Source organism: Sminthopsis crassicaudata, chromosome 1 (genome assembly GCF_048593235.1).
Source record: "Sminthopsis crassicaudata isolate SCR6 chromosome 1, ASM4859323v1, whole genome shotgun sequence".
NCBI classification, from domain to species: domain Eukaryota; kingdom Metazoa; phylum Chordata; class Mammalia; order Dasyuromorphia; family Dasyuridae; genus Sminthopsis; species Sminthopsis crassicaudata.
In genome coordinates this window covers 73,891,820-73,907,456 of record NC_133617.1, presented here as the reverse complement: position 1 = coordinate 73,907,456, position 15,637 = coordinate 73,891,820, and the positions used below count along the sequence as shown (strand labels likewise).

At 38.5% G+C, this 15,637-nt stretch overlaps 2 protein-coding genes across 2 annotated transcripts in view; one reads left to right on the top strand and one right to left on the bottom strand.

Annotated features, from left to right (window-relative positions):
• Positions 1-1,315: 1,315 nt before the first annotated feature.
• Positions 1,316-14,778, bottom strand: LOC141539194 (uncharacterized). The gene is made up of 4 exons (XM_074261574.1): positions 14,631-14,778; positions 9,220-9,346; positions 8,353-8,469; positions 1,316-3,350 (listed from the first exon to the last, which is right to left on the bottom strand). Exons 2-4 carry the CDS (start codon positions 9,338-9,340, stop codon positions 2,155-2,157), a joined length of 1,434 nt encoding a protein of 477 aa, XP_074117675.1. The 5' UTR covers positions 9,341-9,346; positions 14,631-14,778; the 3' UTR covers positions 1,316-2,154.
• A 23-nt stretch (positions 14,779-14,801) lies between these two features.
• Positions 14,802-15,637, top strand: part of LOC141539236 (uncharacterized) — a 61,316-nt gene continuing 60,480 nt past the window's right edge. Inside the window, exon 1 of the mRNA XM_074261681.1 lies at positions 14,802-15,184. The gene's annotated coding sequence lies outside the window, so the exon portion shown is untranslated. The remainder of the gene's footprint in view (positions 15,185-15,637) is intronic.

Genomic DNA, 15,637 nt, shown 5'->3' with positions numbered 1-15,637 from the left:
TAGGAAGACTCATCTTCATGAGTTCAAATCCAACCTCATATAATTACTGTTTGCCTCAGCTCCTCATCTGTGAAATAAGTGGGAGAAGGAAATGGCAAATCATTCCAGTGTCTTTAATAAGAAAATCCCAAAATGGGGTCACAGTTGGAAATGATTAAAATGATTCAACTATGTGTTAGACATTATGCTAAGCACTTTTACAAATATTATGTCATAACAAATTAGCTGCCTCTCACTGATTTTACCTCCACATTTTTTACATACCTTCCTTTTTCTCCACACACAAGTCACTTCCCTAGTTCACTCCTTCTTTACCCCCATTAGATTGTAAGCTCCTTAAAGGAGCTTTTCTTCAAATCCCCAGTGCTTAACATGGTGCCTGGCAAATAGTAGGCACTAAAAGTTTATTGGCCTTTATTGGACTACTGGAAGTTTTCTTAATTGATATCTCCACTTCAAGTATCAACTTTACAAAGCTTCCAATGTAAGATACATTTCTTATGAAGAATTCAAAGTATGGATGAATTTATAAGAACTTACATAAAATGAAATAAGGAGAAATCAACATATACCACAAAACAACTAAGCTGAATACTATGAAATTATGACCTGGCTTGGTATCAAAAGATAAAAAGACAAGAGTCCTCAGAGGGACTATGGATGTGGAAGAGTGTAATATATTTAACTCCTACATTGGTTAGTTTTACTGACCATATTAAAAATCAATTTAAGTTCTCCCCTATTAAACTGTGAACTTCATAAGAGGAGGAACTGTTTTTTGTCTCTTTTCATAACCCTAGTGTCTAGCACAGTGCCTGGCACACAGTAAGTACTTAATAAATGTTTATTGATTGAAATTCTTATAAGGAACAAATATAATCATAAACATAGAGTTGGAAGTAAAAAGCAATCAATAAATATGCCATAAAAAAAAAGAAAAAATTAGTTTTGGTAATGCATATTTTTATATAGTTTTTTTTTTTTTTTTTAAATTTATAGTTACTCCTAAAACACACTCCCTACTCAGAGCAACTCCAGTTGCTCCTAATTACCTCCAGGATCTAATATACGCCCATTTGTCATTTAAAGCCCCTCACAATTTAGTTCCCAGACTTATTCCAGCTTTATTATGAGCTACTCACTTTCATTTGCCTTACAGTCTAGTTGAACTGCCCTTCTGTTTCTTGGTGATGATAATGCATATATAGTTCATGTTTATTAGGAAAGGCAATATAGTATAATGAATAAAGTGCTAGACATGGTGTCAAGTAGACACTGATTCAAATTCTTTTACTGTTATGTAACCATAGGTAAGTTATTTCACTGAGTTTATTTATTTCCTCATTAGCAAAATGAGAACAGTAATACTTGTATTACACCATAAAATTATGAGGTTCAAATGAGATATTTATGATACACTTTACAAACTTTAAGTGCTATTATCTTCATTTCAAATTAGAAGCAGTATGGTATATGGATGAAGGGTTGGAGTTAGGAAAGCCTAGGTTCAATGCTGTCTCACAAATTATCAATTAAGTCATGTATAGATAATGAATTTCACTCTGATCAAATCACAGGTTCTTTTGATACAGCTACATGTCCTCACTATCATTTTTCTCTCAAATGAAACCTCTAGAATTCTTACTCAAGATTTCCTTACATTCAAGAAATTTGTTTTTTTCTCCAGCATGACTTTTATGATTTTAAATGAAGCTCATGGAGTAAAGGTTTCTCCTGGGGCCAGTCTTTCCCTAGAGTAAACTTTTAGATATGTACTAAGATCAAAGCTCTTCCTGATGTCTTCTGCACTATTCATTATATCCACAGGTTTTCTTTTCATTATGAATTATGTTCACTGTGTATTTTTTAAAAACCATATGCATACACAGGGGATTGTCACCAATATAACAATTCTGATGCCAAATGAGATTTCCATTCTGGCTAAAAGCTTTCCCACAATCATTACACTTAAAGGCCTTCTTACATTTGTTGCTTTCCTTGGAAATTTTTTTTTTTCCATTTTGCTTTCTAAACTGAATAAAGAATAAGCCTATCCTGAAGGTTTTCTCACATTTATGACATTTGTAAGGTGTCTTTCCATTATGGATTATTTGATGTTTATTAAAATTTTTTAAAAGTGCTGGCTGAAGTTTTTCAACATTCACTGTATGGTTTCTCACCAATGTGAATTTTATGATGCTGCATAAAAGATGAACGAGCACTGAAAGCTCTACCACATTTTTCACATTTGTAGGGCTTTTCCCCAGTATGAATTCTTTGATGTTTAGTAAGATTAGAGTTCTGGTTAAAGGTTTTTCCACATTTATTACATTCATAAGGTTTCTCTCCAGTGTGAATTCTCTGATGTTTAGTAAGATTGGAGTTCTGGTTGAAGGTTTTTCCACATTCATTACACTTATAGGGTTTTTCTCCAGTATGAATTGTACAATGTTGTATAAATGATGATCGGGTACTAAAGGCTCTAACACATTCACTACATTCATATGGTTTCTCTCCAGTATGAATTCTCTGATGGCTAATCAGATGTGAGCTCTGACTGAAGGTTTTCCCACACTCATTACATTCATAGGGTTTTTCTACTGTGTGAATCCTCTGGTGTTTAATAAGATTAGAGCTTTGATTAAAGGCTTTCCCACATTCATTACATTTATAGGGTTTTTCTCCTGTGTGAATTCTCTGGTGTTTAATGAGGTTAGAGCTCTGCCTGAAAGCTTTCCCACATTCCTTACAGACATAGGGTTTTTCTCCTGTGTGAATTCTCTGATGATCAATAAGGTTAGAACTCTGACTGAAAGTTTTCCCACATTTATCACACTCATAAGGTTTCTCTCCATTGTGAATTTTCTGGCGTTCAATAAAGGTTGAACTCTCTCTGAATGCTTTCCCACATATGTCAGATTTACATGATTCCTCAGTCATATTGATTTTTTGATATTTCATTAGGTTTGAATTCCGTTTGAAAGTTAAGTCACATGTAAATTGTTGATGAAGTCTTTCTCCTGTTGGAATGTTCTGGTGTCTAACAGGGTTTGAACTCAGGCTGAAGCTTCCCTGAAATTCATTACATTTTTGGTTTCTCTGACCCATAGAAGTTTTTTTGCAGATCTTATTTGGTCTGAAATCCTTCTCTTGGCAAAAGGATTTCTTCAGTATCCTAATGGTAAGATTTCCCCTATGTGTCTCTAACTCTTTTTCATAGTCCCAGGCTTCTCCAAAGTCAAATCCTTGTAAGACATTCCCCACAATTTTCTTGGACATTACTCCATGCAATTTCCTTTCTGTAGAAGGTTCCAATTTTTGAGGCAACTTCTCAGTGCTGGTTTCATGAACTGAAATAAATATAAAATTCAGAGTTACAGGCTGCTTTTTGGTTATCAAAATAAACTATTGGGGAATGTCTTTTGGGAAGACAATGAATCAGAATTACATAGAGAGTGTCAAATTTGTCTGTCAGTAAGTCAAAAAGCAAGAATCTTAAAAATTCTTTAATTCAGAGGTTAACCTAAGGTCTTTTGTTTTTTAAAAATATTTTAATAACTGTACTTAAAATATACAGTGGTACTATGATACTTATCATTAGTAGGTTCTCAAAGGCAGTGGCAAAAACATTGAGTACTGAAATAATTTTTATCATAAAGAATATGTATTGAATTACTTGTCATCTAGGGAAGGGTGTGGGGGGAAAGGGGGGAATTGGAACATAAGATTTTGCAAAGGTCATTGTTGAAAAATTATCCTTGATATCTTTTGAAAATAAAAAGCTTCAATTAAAAAAAAAAAAAGAATATGTCTCCAATTCTCAGTCTAACCATTCCTCCCCACCCAATTCTCCAAAGAAGGCAAGTGGGGCTTTCAGGTGCAGAGCTAGCCCAACCAGACTTCTTGACCCCACTCATTTTCTGAGAGGAACCACAACCTTTACAATTTTGTTTGGCATTTAATGCTCTTCAACATCTGCCCCATTCCTACCCTTATGGGTTTTTTTTTGCCTTTTTCTGGTGGTTTGCTATGCCTGGAATGTTCTCCCTACTCACTTCTGCCTTTTGGAATCTCTAGCTTCCTTCAAGATTCAACTCAAATGCCACTTCCTAAAGATCTTTTTCAGTCCCCTTCCTACCATTACCACCTCTCCTAAAGCTATCTTTTATCTACTGCTTATCTCGTACATATGTATTTATATAATAGTGAAGGAGAATAGTCCTTCTCTTTCTTCCTTACCTTCACTGTCTCTATAAATGTAAGTATCTTTACCCTAATATAATAATTAACTCCCTTTAAGTCTAGGGCAATATAATGGTTCCTCAGGTCCATGTGCTTTAGGATAATGGTCAGCCAATTTACAGCATACTAGTCAAACCCAAACAAAGCATAATTTTTACTTAAAATAGATTTAACTTATTTATTTTATTTTAAAATATAAAAATCATGCTTACCTTGCTAGCACAGGCCTTCAGGCCAGAGTTTACAACCTCTAGCTATAAGGACTTTAAATTATTTAAACAAAAAGTTAGTGATCCAGCCATTCTGGAGAGCAATTTGGAATTATGCCCAAAGGGCTATAAAACTTTGCCTATCCTTTGATCCAGCAGTGCCACTACTGAGTATGTTTGTAACAGCTCTTTCTGTGGTAGCAAAGAATTGGAAATAGAGTCCATATTCATCAAGTGGGAAATGGCTGAATAAGTTATGGTTTATGAATGTAATGGAATACCATTGTTCTACAAGAAAATGATCTCAAAAAAACTTGGACTTACAGGAATTGATACTGAGTGAAGTGAGCAGGAGAACATCATGTACAACAACAGCAACACTGTTCAATTATCAACTATGATAACTTAGCTCTTCTCAGCAATACAGTGATCCAAAACAATTCTAATAGATGGGATAGAAAATGCCATCTGCATTCAGAGAGAGAACTATAGAGACGGAATGTAAATTGAAGCATACTATTTTCTGTTTGCTTTTTTTTTCACATTTTTTTCTTCCTTTTGTTCTGATTTTTCTTTTATAACATGACTAATGGAAATATTTTAAAATGATTATACATGTTTAAACTAAATAAGACTGCTTGCTACCTTGGAAAGAAGGGAAGTAAGGGAGAGAGGGAGAAAAAAATTTGGAACTCAAATTCTTACAAAAATGAATGCTGAAAACTATCTTGACATATAATTGGAAAAAATAAAATACTATTGAAATCACAATCATTCAGAATGCCCAATTAGGAAAATTCCTAATATTTAGGCAAAGGTTGATATTCTGTCTTAAATTTCCATTTATCTTTAGCTAGCCTAACTTCTTTGGAGTGGGAGCAAAATTTAGGTTTCTAAAAATATTTAGATAAAAAAGCTATTAGAATATGTTACAGTGTTATTAATAGACAGGTACCAGGAGAGGAAGTTAGGTAAAAAGCAGAGCTCAGGTGTCTTTAATCTGAGTTTTAAGCTCAGAGATGCTTGTAGAACTGATGACCCTTCCCAATCTTTCAATTCTCTACTGGCTCTGACTCTTTCTCCTTTCACTTGTTATTCTTGTGCTAACACTTTAGTTCCTGAGGTGTCCAATTCTTTTTTTTCCCAATGCCAAATTAGTTCTGTGGTTTTATATACACACCCCACTAAGTGCGGCCCAGTCCCTCAACAGACTGCCTATCAAACCTAAAGAGACATGTGCTGACACTAGTCACATCTCAGACTGATTCAATTAAAATGTATTTTCACAGGATAAAGGTAGTAGGACTAAATGGGGTGGGGAGATTTAATGACCTTATCAATCAGCAATCAACTCTCATCCGGATATGTGGCTTCCTCCATCTGTGAACTCCTCAAGGATAGGAAGTTCTACCTTTGTATTAGTAGAATTTAACATAGCATGTCACATACAACAAGTATGTAATAAATGCTTATTGTTTAAGACACAAATTCCCGTCCAACCCTTTCATTTATAAAAGGAAAACATGAGTCCTGAAGAATTAAGAGATTTGTCTGAGGTCACAGAGCCAGCCAATGGCAGATCAGTGACTGAAATATAACTCTCCTGATAGTCAGTACAGAGTCATATCTATGAGAGTGTACTCCCTTTGCTTCTGTGTAGTTCAAGAGACTTTTCCCTCCATTAGCATGATGATATAGGGACCATCTATTCTCTAAGGGTGTTGTTAAGATCAAATAAAATGACATATGATGAAAGCACTTTGAGGATTGTAAAGGTTTCTCTGGGCCTCCACTCTTCATTTTTAAGATAAGAGTTCTGAAGCTTTAGGTGGCATGAGTTTCCTTGAAATTCTAGGTCAATGATTTTATGACCTTTGAATAACAACAGAAGGTATCATTCACTAACAATAAAAATAATAACAATTATTATGGCTAACAGTTATATAGCTTTTACTAAGTGCCAGGCATTGTGCTAAGCACTTTATCATTATCATCTCATTAATATTCAGAACAACCCTGGGAAGCAGGAGCTATTATCCTCATTTTATAGATGAGAAAACTGAGGCACACAGACTTTAAGTGACTTGTCCAGAGCCATACAAATAGTAACTGTCTGAGCCAGATTTGAACTCTGGCCTTCCTGAACTCAGGCCCAGAGCTAGATCCACCAAGCCACCCTGCTGCCTCATGAAAGGGCAGGAAATTAAAGACATCAGTTAGTGGCCTGCATATCACCAGTCATACTATTTTCCAGAGGACGAAAGAATTGCTGATGCCCAAGGGCAGTGGGAGAGGGGATGAGGGAGTGAAAAATGATCGGCTGGTATCAGGAATAAGATCAAGCAGCTCAAGCTCAGTTACCAGCAAACTTCTCAATCCTTTCTATAACCACTAAGCAAATTTTTATACTGGTTTGCTTTTTTTTTTTTTTTTTTAAAGTAACTGAGTTCTTCTTAGTTACTTATCTTTTATCCTAATGGGGTCTGTTCTTCCCAAAACCAGAAGGGAAGGAGGCTTTTGAGGACCTTAAAAAAGCAAGGGAAGGTATTAGTGATAAGAACCCATTTCCTCATCAGTAAATATGGTTCATAACATCATCTCAAGTTTTGGGAGCATTTTAAAGTTTACAAAGCACTGCCATCATTAGAATCCTATGAGAGAAGTGTATAATCTGAGGTATATACTTAGCAGATTTGTTTTGAGGACTAAATGAGTGTAAGGAATCCTAGTGAGTAAGGACTCTTAAATCTCAGCCATGTCTTTTGTGTAAGTTTTTGCTGAGAACCTGAGAATGTGTTTGTAGTTATCTGACAGAATGCTAGGGAAGCATAAGAAGAGCTGGTCACCCTTCTGGTACCTTCATTAATGAGTATCCTTTTTGGAAGGCCTGTGTTTACCTTGGAAACCCAGCCAATTCCTGGAGTAAACATAATCCTCCTAAAGAATGAACAAATATTCTCCTTGGTGAGCCTCTTATGATGGAGCATCCTGTATCTGGGAGGCAGCTATGTCTCAAGAGTCCTGTATCAAATGAGAATACGTAGCATAGTGCCTTCTTTGTTCTCAGCTTATAAAAACCTTTTAATGGAAAGGGACTTTGAGGATTTGGGCTAGGAAGTCTTGTACAAACTTGCCTACCAATGGCTCCCACTCAAGACTCTGAATAGCTATGACCATGAGTCCTCTCAGCCAAGGAATTCCGATGTTGGTGCTTCCTTGGTGTAGTGATGATGTACATTATTTGTTTGTTCTAGAGGCCACTGTGTTTATTGTATATTACTTTTGTCTATGAGTTTCTTATGTCTTATTTAAATCAAAGTTTTGAGCAATAATAAATTTGTACCACCCTCTTTAAGACTATGCCTGTTGAAATGCAAATTCTGAATCTAGATTAATCTTACTATGAGATGAGCTATTAAGTGCTTCATAAGCAGTCAAAAACTATAAAGTGGCAGCATTGTAATAACTTCCCAAGTATTTTAAGGATTCTATGTTTTCTGAGATGAAAATAACAATCAGCAGAGGTCACCTCTGTGATCCAGCTGACTTTCCTTGCATAGAGTAATCCACTCAAGGCAAGAATTATCCTTTATTTACTTTAAACACAACCCCTTGCATTTAAAACAGAGGATGAATTCTTATGTTCTTTATTCACAGAACAAAAATTTGATATTATAGGTAAATGATTCTTTTCCTCATCTTTTCAGCTTAACTTAAGCCATCATCTAAAGCTAAAATCTGTGCATTTTCTATGTTTATCATGGTTCTTCAGTGTTAACAAAGAAGGTCTCTATTCCTATCTGAGACTCAGCACTCTGGACTAGATGTTTTTCAGCTTAATAGCTCAGATGCTCTATAAACATATGTACAATTACTGAAGGAAGAATTTTCACTTACTTACCTGAGTAGTTTTCTCTAAAAATCTCTCTTCCGTTAGTTCCTTGCCTATCCAAGACCCATGGCTCTTCCCCTCGTTCCAGTAAGGAGATCACATCAGGTTTGGATACTGGAATTCCTACTTATAAGGAAAGGAATGAGACCTGGTAAACATCTTGGGAACAAAGAACTATGCTAAATCCAGTTATATTCCCTCAATCTATGAAGATTGATGAGAAAAATGCAATATCCAGAAAAGCCATGATAGGAAGGTCCTGAGAAAAATCTGGGCACCATTTCAAGGGTCTCAGGACTATTACTATAAATGACAGTGAAGAATCAGAAAGGTGATAACCTAAGCAGAAAGAACAATTAGTTTATTTCACACTAGAATGGTAGGGAACTCAATCTCTAGAGGTGTTAAATTACTAAAACTTAGGACTAGAACTAGCACTAATATGTAAAGGATATATTATTTCCCTCTATGTAAGAGAAATCAGCTTAACGATTAGAAATGGCCACTTGGCTCCCTTGACTTCATAAAGTAGTGAGTTCTGCATCACCAGAGCTCTTCATCTGGGAGGCTGGATGACTGCTTGTGGTGAGTTTGGAAAGGGTTGCTTTTTTAGCTATAAATTCAAATGGAATCTGAATTACTTCCAACTCTGGATTTTCTGATTCTGTGCCTGGGCACCAAGTTCAGGACTCAGGTAATTCACCATTTCCAGCTCTATACCAAGTATGGGGCTTATGAAGAAGTAGGAAATTTGGCTTTTCGGAATCCATCCATGAATGGGAATCTGATCCCTGAACCTGACTACATCCTTTAAAACACCATGAGTATTCTCAAAACCGAGAAGTTGAGATATGGGTACTGAGGGCAAGGTCTTACCTAGTGAGACTATATTCCCATAATTCTCCAGCATCACATCCCTGTAGAGACCCCTTTGGGCAGGACCCATACAGCTCCACTCCTCCTGGGTAAGGTACACTGCCACATCCTCAAATATCATGTCTACCTGAAACAACAAGTTACTAATGTAGTTCCAAGAACAGCCCCACTAATAGGATGAGGCAACAAGATCTGATGATCTGCCTGTATGTTTGCCACTATGGGCGCTTGTGAATATATGCATTTCAATTAACATATTTAGGAATGAATCAAATTATATGTGGGTATGTACACAGGAGTTGGGGAAGAGGCATGTACACTATGGCACTGTTTATGTAGGCTTTTTTTTTTTTTTTAAAGATTATACTATTTTAGAGGAATGAGTTTAAGACTATCTCCAATTCCACATTAGGGCTAACAATACACAGAGAAGAGCTCTCATATAGAGAAAAGTAATTTTCTAAAACTCTCTCAAAGATATAGATTGAGCTTGTCTCCTGAAACTCTATTTGTTGTGGAGTAAGAAGAGTGGACACAGGGGCAGCTAGGTGTCGCAGTGGACAGAGCACCAGCCCTGAAATCAGGAGGACCCGAGTTCAAATCTGGACTCAGACACTTAACACTTCCTAGCTGTGTGACCCTGGGCAAGTCACTTAACCCCAGCCTCAGAGGGGAAAAAAAAAAAAAAAAAAAAGAGCAGACACAGAGGGAGTGACCATTAGGTTTCAATCAATATGAAAGCCTTTATCCTGGTTCATTCAGCACCAACTATTGGTGGGAGTTAGGGGTGAGGAGGTAATTTGAGGAGGTATTCCTTTTGATAAAAAGTTCAAGGCCACATTAGGACAACTATGGAATCTCAGGAAGGACAGCTCACCTGGGACCTGAATGGTCAGAGTGTAGCTAAAATCACTAGTTCTCCTGATTCTCTTCAAAAGGATGTTTAGAATCTTGGGGAAAAGAAAGCTCTGGAGGAAGAGAATCAGATAATGTTAGGAACATAGGGAATAAAAACCACTGGGAGAAGAGATGTGAAACTAGTGCCTTAAATACAGACTATTACATGCTTTCAACCTACTGAAATCCATTTTGGAGGGGGGGGGTGAGAAATAACCTTTAGAAGCACTTCCAGATCTAAATCTCATGATCTTTTAAGATCTTTAAGCTTTCTCAAGCTAAATTGCCAAGTATTCAAACTCTATTGCTACCTCCCCTTGGCCTTTTGGCTAAGATTAAATGTAGCACTTAAACATTACTACTGAAAGCAAAATTCTGACGGGTTGGCCTTGTTTAAATGCTAAAAGTACACTTGAATAAAAGACTATTTTAGGAGAACTCTCAAAGCAAGCCCACACATGGAGGTCAAAAGCCTTACCAGGACACTCTCAAAATCTCTCTGAAGAATTTTGGAATTGATGGTATGATATAGGATATGCTAGCAAAGGCCCACCTAACATGGCACACCCACATCAAAAAAAGACACTGTGTATTATGAGCAAAGCAGAATTGTAGTACCTCAAAAGAAATGAGATGCCCACATTAGAGACATCTCTATCTCAACTGTGCATATGGGCTATTTGTACCAGACCTGTTGAAAGAGCTTTCCGAATTTATACTGGTCTAATCAACCATAGCTGGACACACAATATACCTCCACTCTAACACAGTAATGACACTTGGTCCTCTTCAAGAATAAAAGATAAGAACCAACCAACCATAATAAAGTGCCACATAAAGTCTGAAGGGGAAAAGTTGTTAAGGATTGGGGAGGTTTTGTGAGGCTTCATTCCTAATCCCTTTGATTCCAAATAAATTGGACTTCTCTTTGCCTTCCCATAGGCTGTAGCATATGCCTAGAATAATTTTCCTTCTCACTTCCCTCTTAGAAATCCTGTGTTTTTTTTTTTTTTTTTTTTTTTTTTTTCAGTTTAGCTCAAGAGCCACTTCCTATAAAGAGGTTTTCCAGCTCTCCCCAGCAGTTATTAACTTCTCACTCCCTCACCCATAACAACTGACTTTGTATTCACCTTAAACTCCTTGAGAGCAAGAGCTTTTTCACTTCTGCATCAGTATGGGCCACAGCACAAGGCAAATACTAAATGCTTGCTGATTATTGTTGGAAGAATTTCTCACACAATGAAAAGTCAATTAATATTTTTATGTGGCTTACTATGTGACAAATTCTGTGCAGGGGAACCAAAAAAAGCAGCAAGACAGTCCCTGCCCTCAAGAAGTTCACCATCTAAAAAGGAAAACAAGCAAAGAAACTATAAATTACAGTAAGATGGACTAAATAGGATATAATTAACAGATATGGAATGTCTTGTAATAGTAATATACAGTACCTGGTCCAGAGTAAGTATGAGAAAATTGGAAGAGGGCTAAATTATGAAAGATGTTGGATGTCAGAGGATTTTACACTTGATCCTGGAGGTTATAGGGAGACATTATAGTTTCAGTGAATGGTACAACTTTTCTCTTGAGAAAGATCATTTTGAAAATTTAGTGGAGGATGGACTAAGGTGAGGAAAGACTTGTGGAAGGAAGACAAAACATCAAGCTATTGCAATGGACCACAGTCAAGCTAATGAGGGTCTCTACCAGGATGATGGTAATGTCAGAGTAGAGAAGGGGGAATATTCAAAAAATGTTACAAAAATAAAATCCACAGGTCAAAGAACAGATTGTATAATAGGAGATTAGAGAAAATGAGGAGTTAAGGATGAGACCTAAATTGTGAGCGTGGATGACTGAGAGGATGGTGGTACCCTTAAAAGTTAAGGGAAAGTCTGGAAGAAGGGAGGATTTGGAAGGAAAGATAAATTCAGTTTTGGACATGTTGAATTTAAAATATCTATGACACATTCAGTTTGAGATGCCATAAACAATTGGAAATGATAGGAATGTATATCTATGGACTAGATGCTCAAAATACAAATACAAAAATAAACTAATTCATGATCTCAACGTGCTAATGGGACATAAAACACTACAAAAAGAAATAGAAGGTAATTTAGAAAAAGAAAGCAAGGAGGTATGGGAAAAAAAATTGGAACATGGAAGGAAGATAAAAGATTCAAGGGTAGGACGGAATACATTACAGGGTCAGGAAATAAATCCATGCACATGAAAACAGGAGATAGAATACAAGTCAAATTAACAAATATTTATTAAGTACCTACTATGTACCAGGTACTAAGTTAAGTGGTGAGGATACAAATACAATTTTTTTTTAAGTCCCTACCCTCAAGGAGCTTACAATCTAAAGCAAAAAAACAGTTCCTGCTCTCAAAGAGCTCACAGTATAAGTGAATGCAGTGATGAGGGAGAACCAATGTAGCTGATCTGTAGAATTATATGGAACAAAGAGAGGGGGAAACATTTGCTGGAGGCAGATTATGGGAGGTTTTTTATAATTTGTGGCAAGTTGAAGAATTTGTACTTTATCCTAAAGACAACACAAAATCACCAGAGCAAGGAAATCTTTAATAATTCACGCTTATTATAGTCACTCATTGAACATGAAGCATTTACTATAGAATAAAAAAAAAAAAAAAATCATTGAATTTTTGAGCAACTCTAATTGTTTTTCTCTTTCTCCCCTCTTTTGAAAAACAATTACCTTAAACACCAAATAAAATGAACAATTTATATAGTGTAGAACAAAAGATTGTTCCAGAAATTGGGAATCTCTATTATGTAGCTCTTGCTTTTATTTCTAAGGTCAAAAATAAATATATACTATACAGGTCGTTGAGAAGCCTAAAACTGCACTGAGATTTCTGGAACATCTTGTAATACAATATAAATATATGTTTACTACATTTACATAACTATCACCTCCCTACCATTTCCTGGGTTGGAATCTCCAATTAAATTTTAATCTACACACACACATACACACACACCAGGCCTATCTTGTAACATGATACATAATTATAATACATAATGCAATATATTATAAGGAAACATATTTACATAAAAATAAATTCAACATGTAACTTTCAAAGCTTGAACAGTTTTCATTTTAAGAAGTTTTTCGTTACAGTAAGTCCCAATTGGCCTCCTGGCAACCTCCATCTATTGCTTCCATGAGAACAAATCTAATACTGATGGGAGTGACTAAAGACCCAAGTCCTGGGTAGTTAGTTGAGCATGGAGAGAAGCATAAACAGAAGGGGAAATGTCCAAGCTACTCCCAGAAGGAAGCAGGATGGAGTACAGACAGGATTTTCTCTTAAAATAGACCTTTTTAAGTAGGCCTTTAGTTATATTTAAGTGGATTTTTATTTCAATAGACCCTCCTTGAATTCCTGGCATGATCAAAATCTCATAACCCCACAGTTAAGTACCAGCCAGAAGGTCAAGTTAGGATGTCAAATCAGTGTATTTTTCTCCCATTAAAAACCTACTTGTCCGCCGATTCTTCCATAAAATCCCATTTTGGAAATTAACTCAATGTCGGCAAAACAGAATCTTTGCCTCTTGATTTGCAGATGGTCTAAGCTGCTACATCGGCCAGAGATCTCAGTACATTTTCAGGGTCCGAACCCCAAAACTGGAAAACAGCTATTTAATGTCACCTCTCCCCTGCCTTGAGTGTTCTCTTTAGCATAAAGTGTTCTCTTACAGCTATACGAAGATTTCGAGAACACCCTGGTCTGGAATTTCTTCTCAACCCATGACCTGGAACCCCACTTCCCCTCTTAGCCCCTTGCACTCGTTGGTGCTGGGTTCTGCTAGAAGCCCTTCAGGAGCTTAGAGTCCAAGGGGCTTTTTCAGGGTCACAGTTCTCCCAAAGCTCTTTCCCTATAATAAGGGATAGCTTCTAGGGGAACGAGGCAGGGATCCTGAGGTCCCGTGACCGTAGAGTGCTATTACGCTCCCAGTCTCTCAATGATTCTAAAATCTCCCAGGTTTAGAGTCATACAAACATTGCTACTGTCACATAATCTGCTGCTCAGTGATAACCAAGTTTCAGAGACAATAGTGAACAGAACATTCCTTACTTCTAAATCGGGGCCATAAAATTAATATATCGGGGACAAGAAGAACCCGATTTCTCTAGTTTTTTCTAGAAATGTGTCTTCTTGCTCCTAGTTCTTTGCTAAATCCTTTTGGAACTCAGAAGGCTTCAACTGGCCTTACAATTACATTAAACCTTGCCCCTTGACTTGAAGATGGGTCCAAGGCAGAAAGTTCTTTTCAGACAGCGGTCTATGACCCCAGCCTCTTGGGGTCTTCTTCTAAACCTCAACAACTTCCTCCCCCCATAAGTGAACATATTTTCAGTTTCTAGGGTTGACAAAGCAAAGACATTACACAATTGCACCCCAATATCTGCAGGTCTCCAGGGGCAGGGGAAAGAAGGGGAAAAGGGAGCCCCCACAGGCTGAGCCCGACTCACTCACCCACAGCTCCCGAGCAGCCCCCACAATCCAAAGAAGAGGATAGGAAGGGCTGCCCCTTCCGGCATCCACCCAATCCAGGCAGGCCGAGGGAGCGCCCAGAGCGGACCACTCTAGGCTGCTTGGAGGCCTAGCGACCTCGGTGGTTTGCTCTTTTCACACCCTCCCCCCTCACCTCAGCATCCTCTCCCACCTCGAGCTTACGACTCGCGGCGCGCTTCTCCCTACAAACAGGTACACGGCGTGGGGAGGGGAGAGCGGGGAGGGAAGGCCTATACCACGTTTGGGTGGAAGCTCAGGGCGCCCGCAACTTAGCTAGTCGATCTGGAACCGTCAAATCCACGTGTTCCCGCTCCCGTTCCTGCTCCCTTCCCCCCCCCCCCCAGTCTCCAAAAATTGGACCGCACTTGTGGCTCGGCCACAAACTAGAATTCTCTCCTGGCCTTGGAGCCGTCCCCCCGGGCGTCGGGACTGGCCCTCCCGGAGAGCGGAAGCCTGAGGGCGGTACTTCCGGCCTTCGGGGTAGTTTGGAGGGTCCGGTATCCCCGGAGCCCACGGTGAGTGCGGTCCCTGAGGGAGGGAAGAGAGAAAGAGAAGGCCTTGGAGCGGGCCTGGGGCTGAGGGAAGAGGGAATGGAGAGAGCCCGGGGCCGGGGGGAACAGGGATCGGAGCGGGCCCGGGCCCGAGGGGAACAGGGAACGGAGCGGGCCCGGGCCTGGGGAGAACAGGGAACGGAGCGGGCCCGGGGCCGAGGGGAACAGGGAACGGAGAGAGCCCGGGGCCGGGGGGAACAGGCATCGGAGCGGGCCCGGGCCCGAGGGGAACAGGGAACGGAGCGGGCCCGGGCCTGGGGAGAACAGGGAACGGAGCGGGCCCGGGGCCGGGGGGAACAGGAACCTAAAAGTTGGAGAGTGGCTAACAAATTGTGTTCTGTAAATGTAATGGAATATTACTGTGTAGGACAAAAAAATAGAAGAATGCAGAAAAACAGAAGATGTAAGGTGATGCAA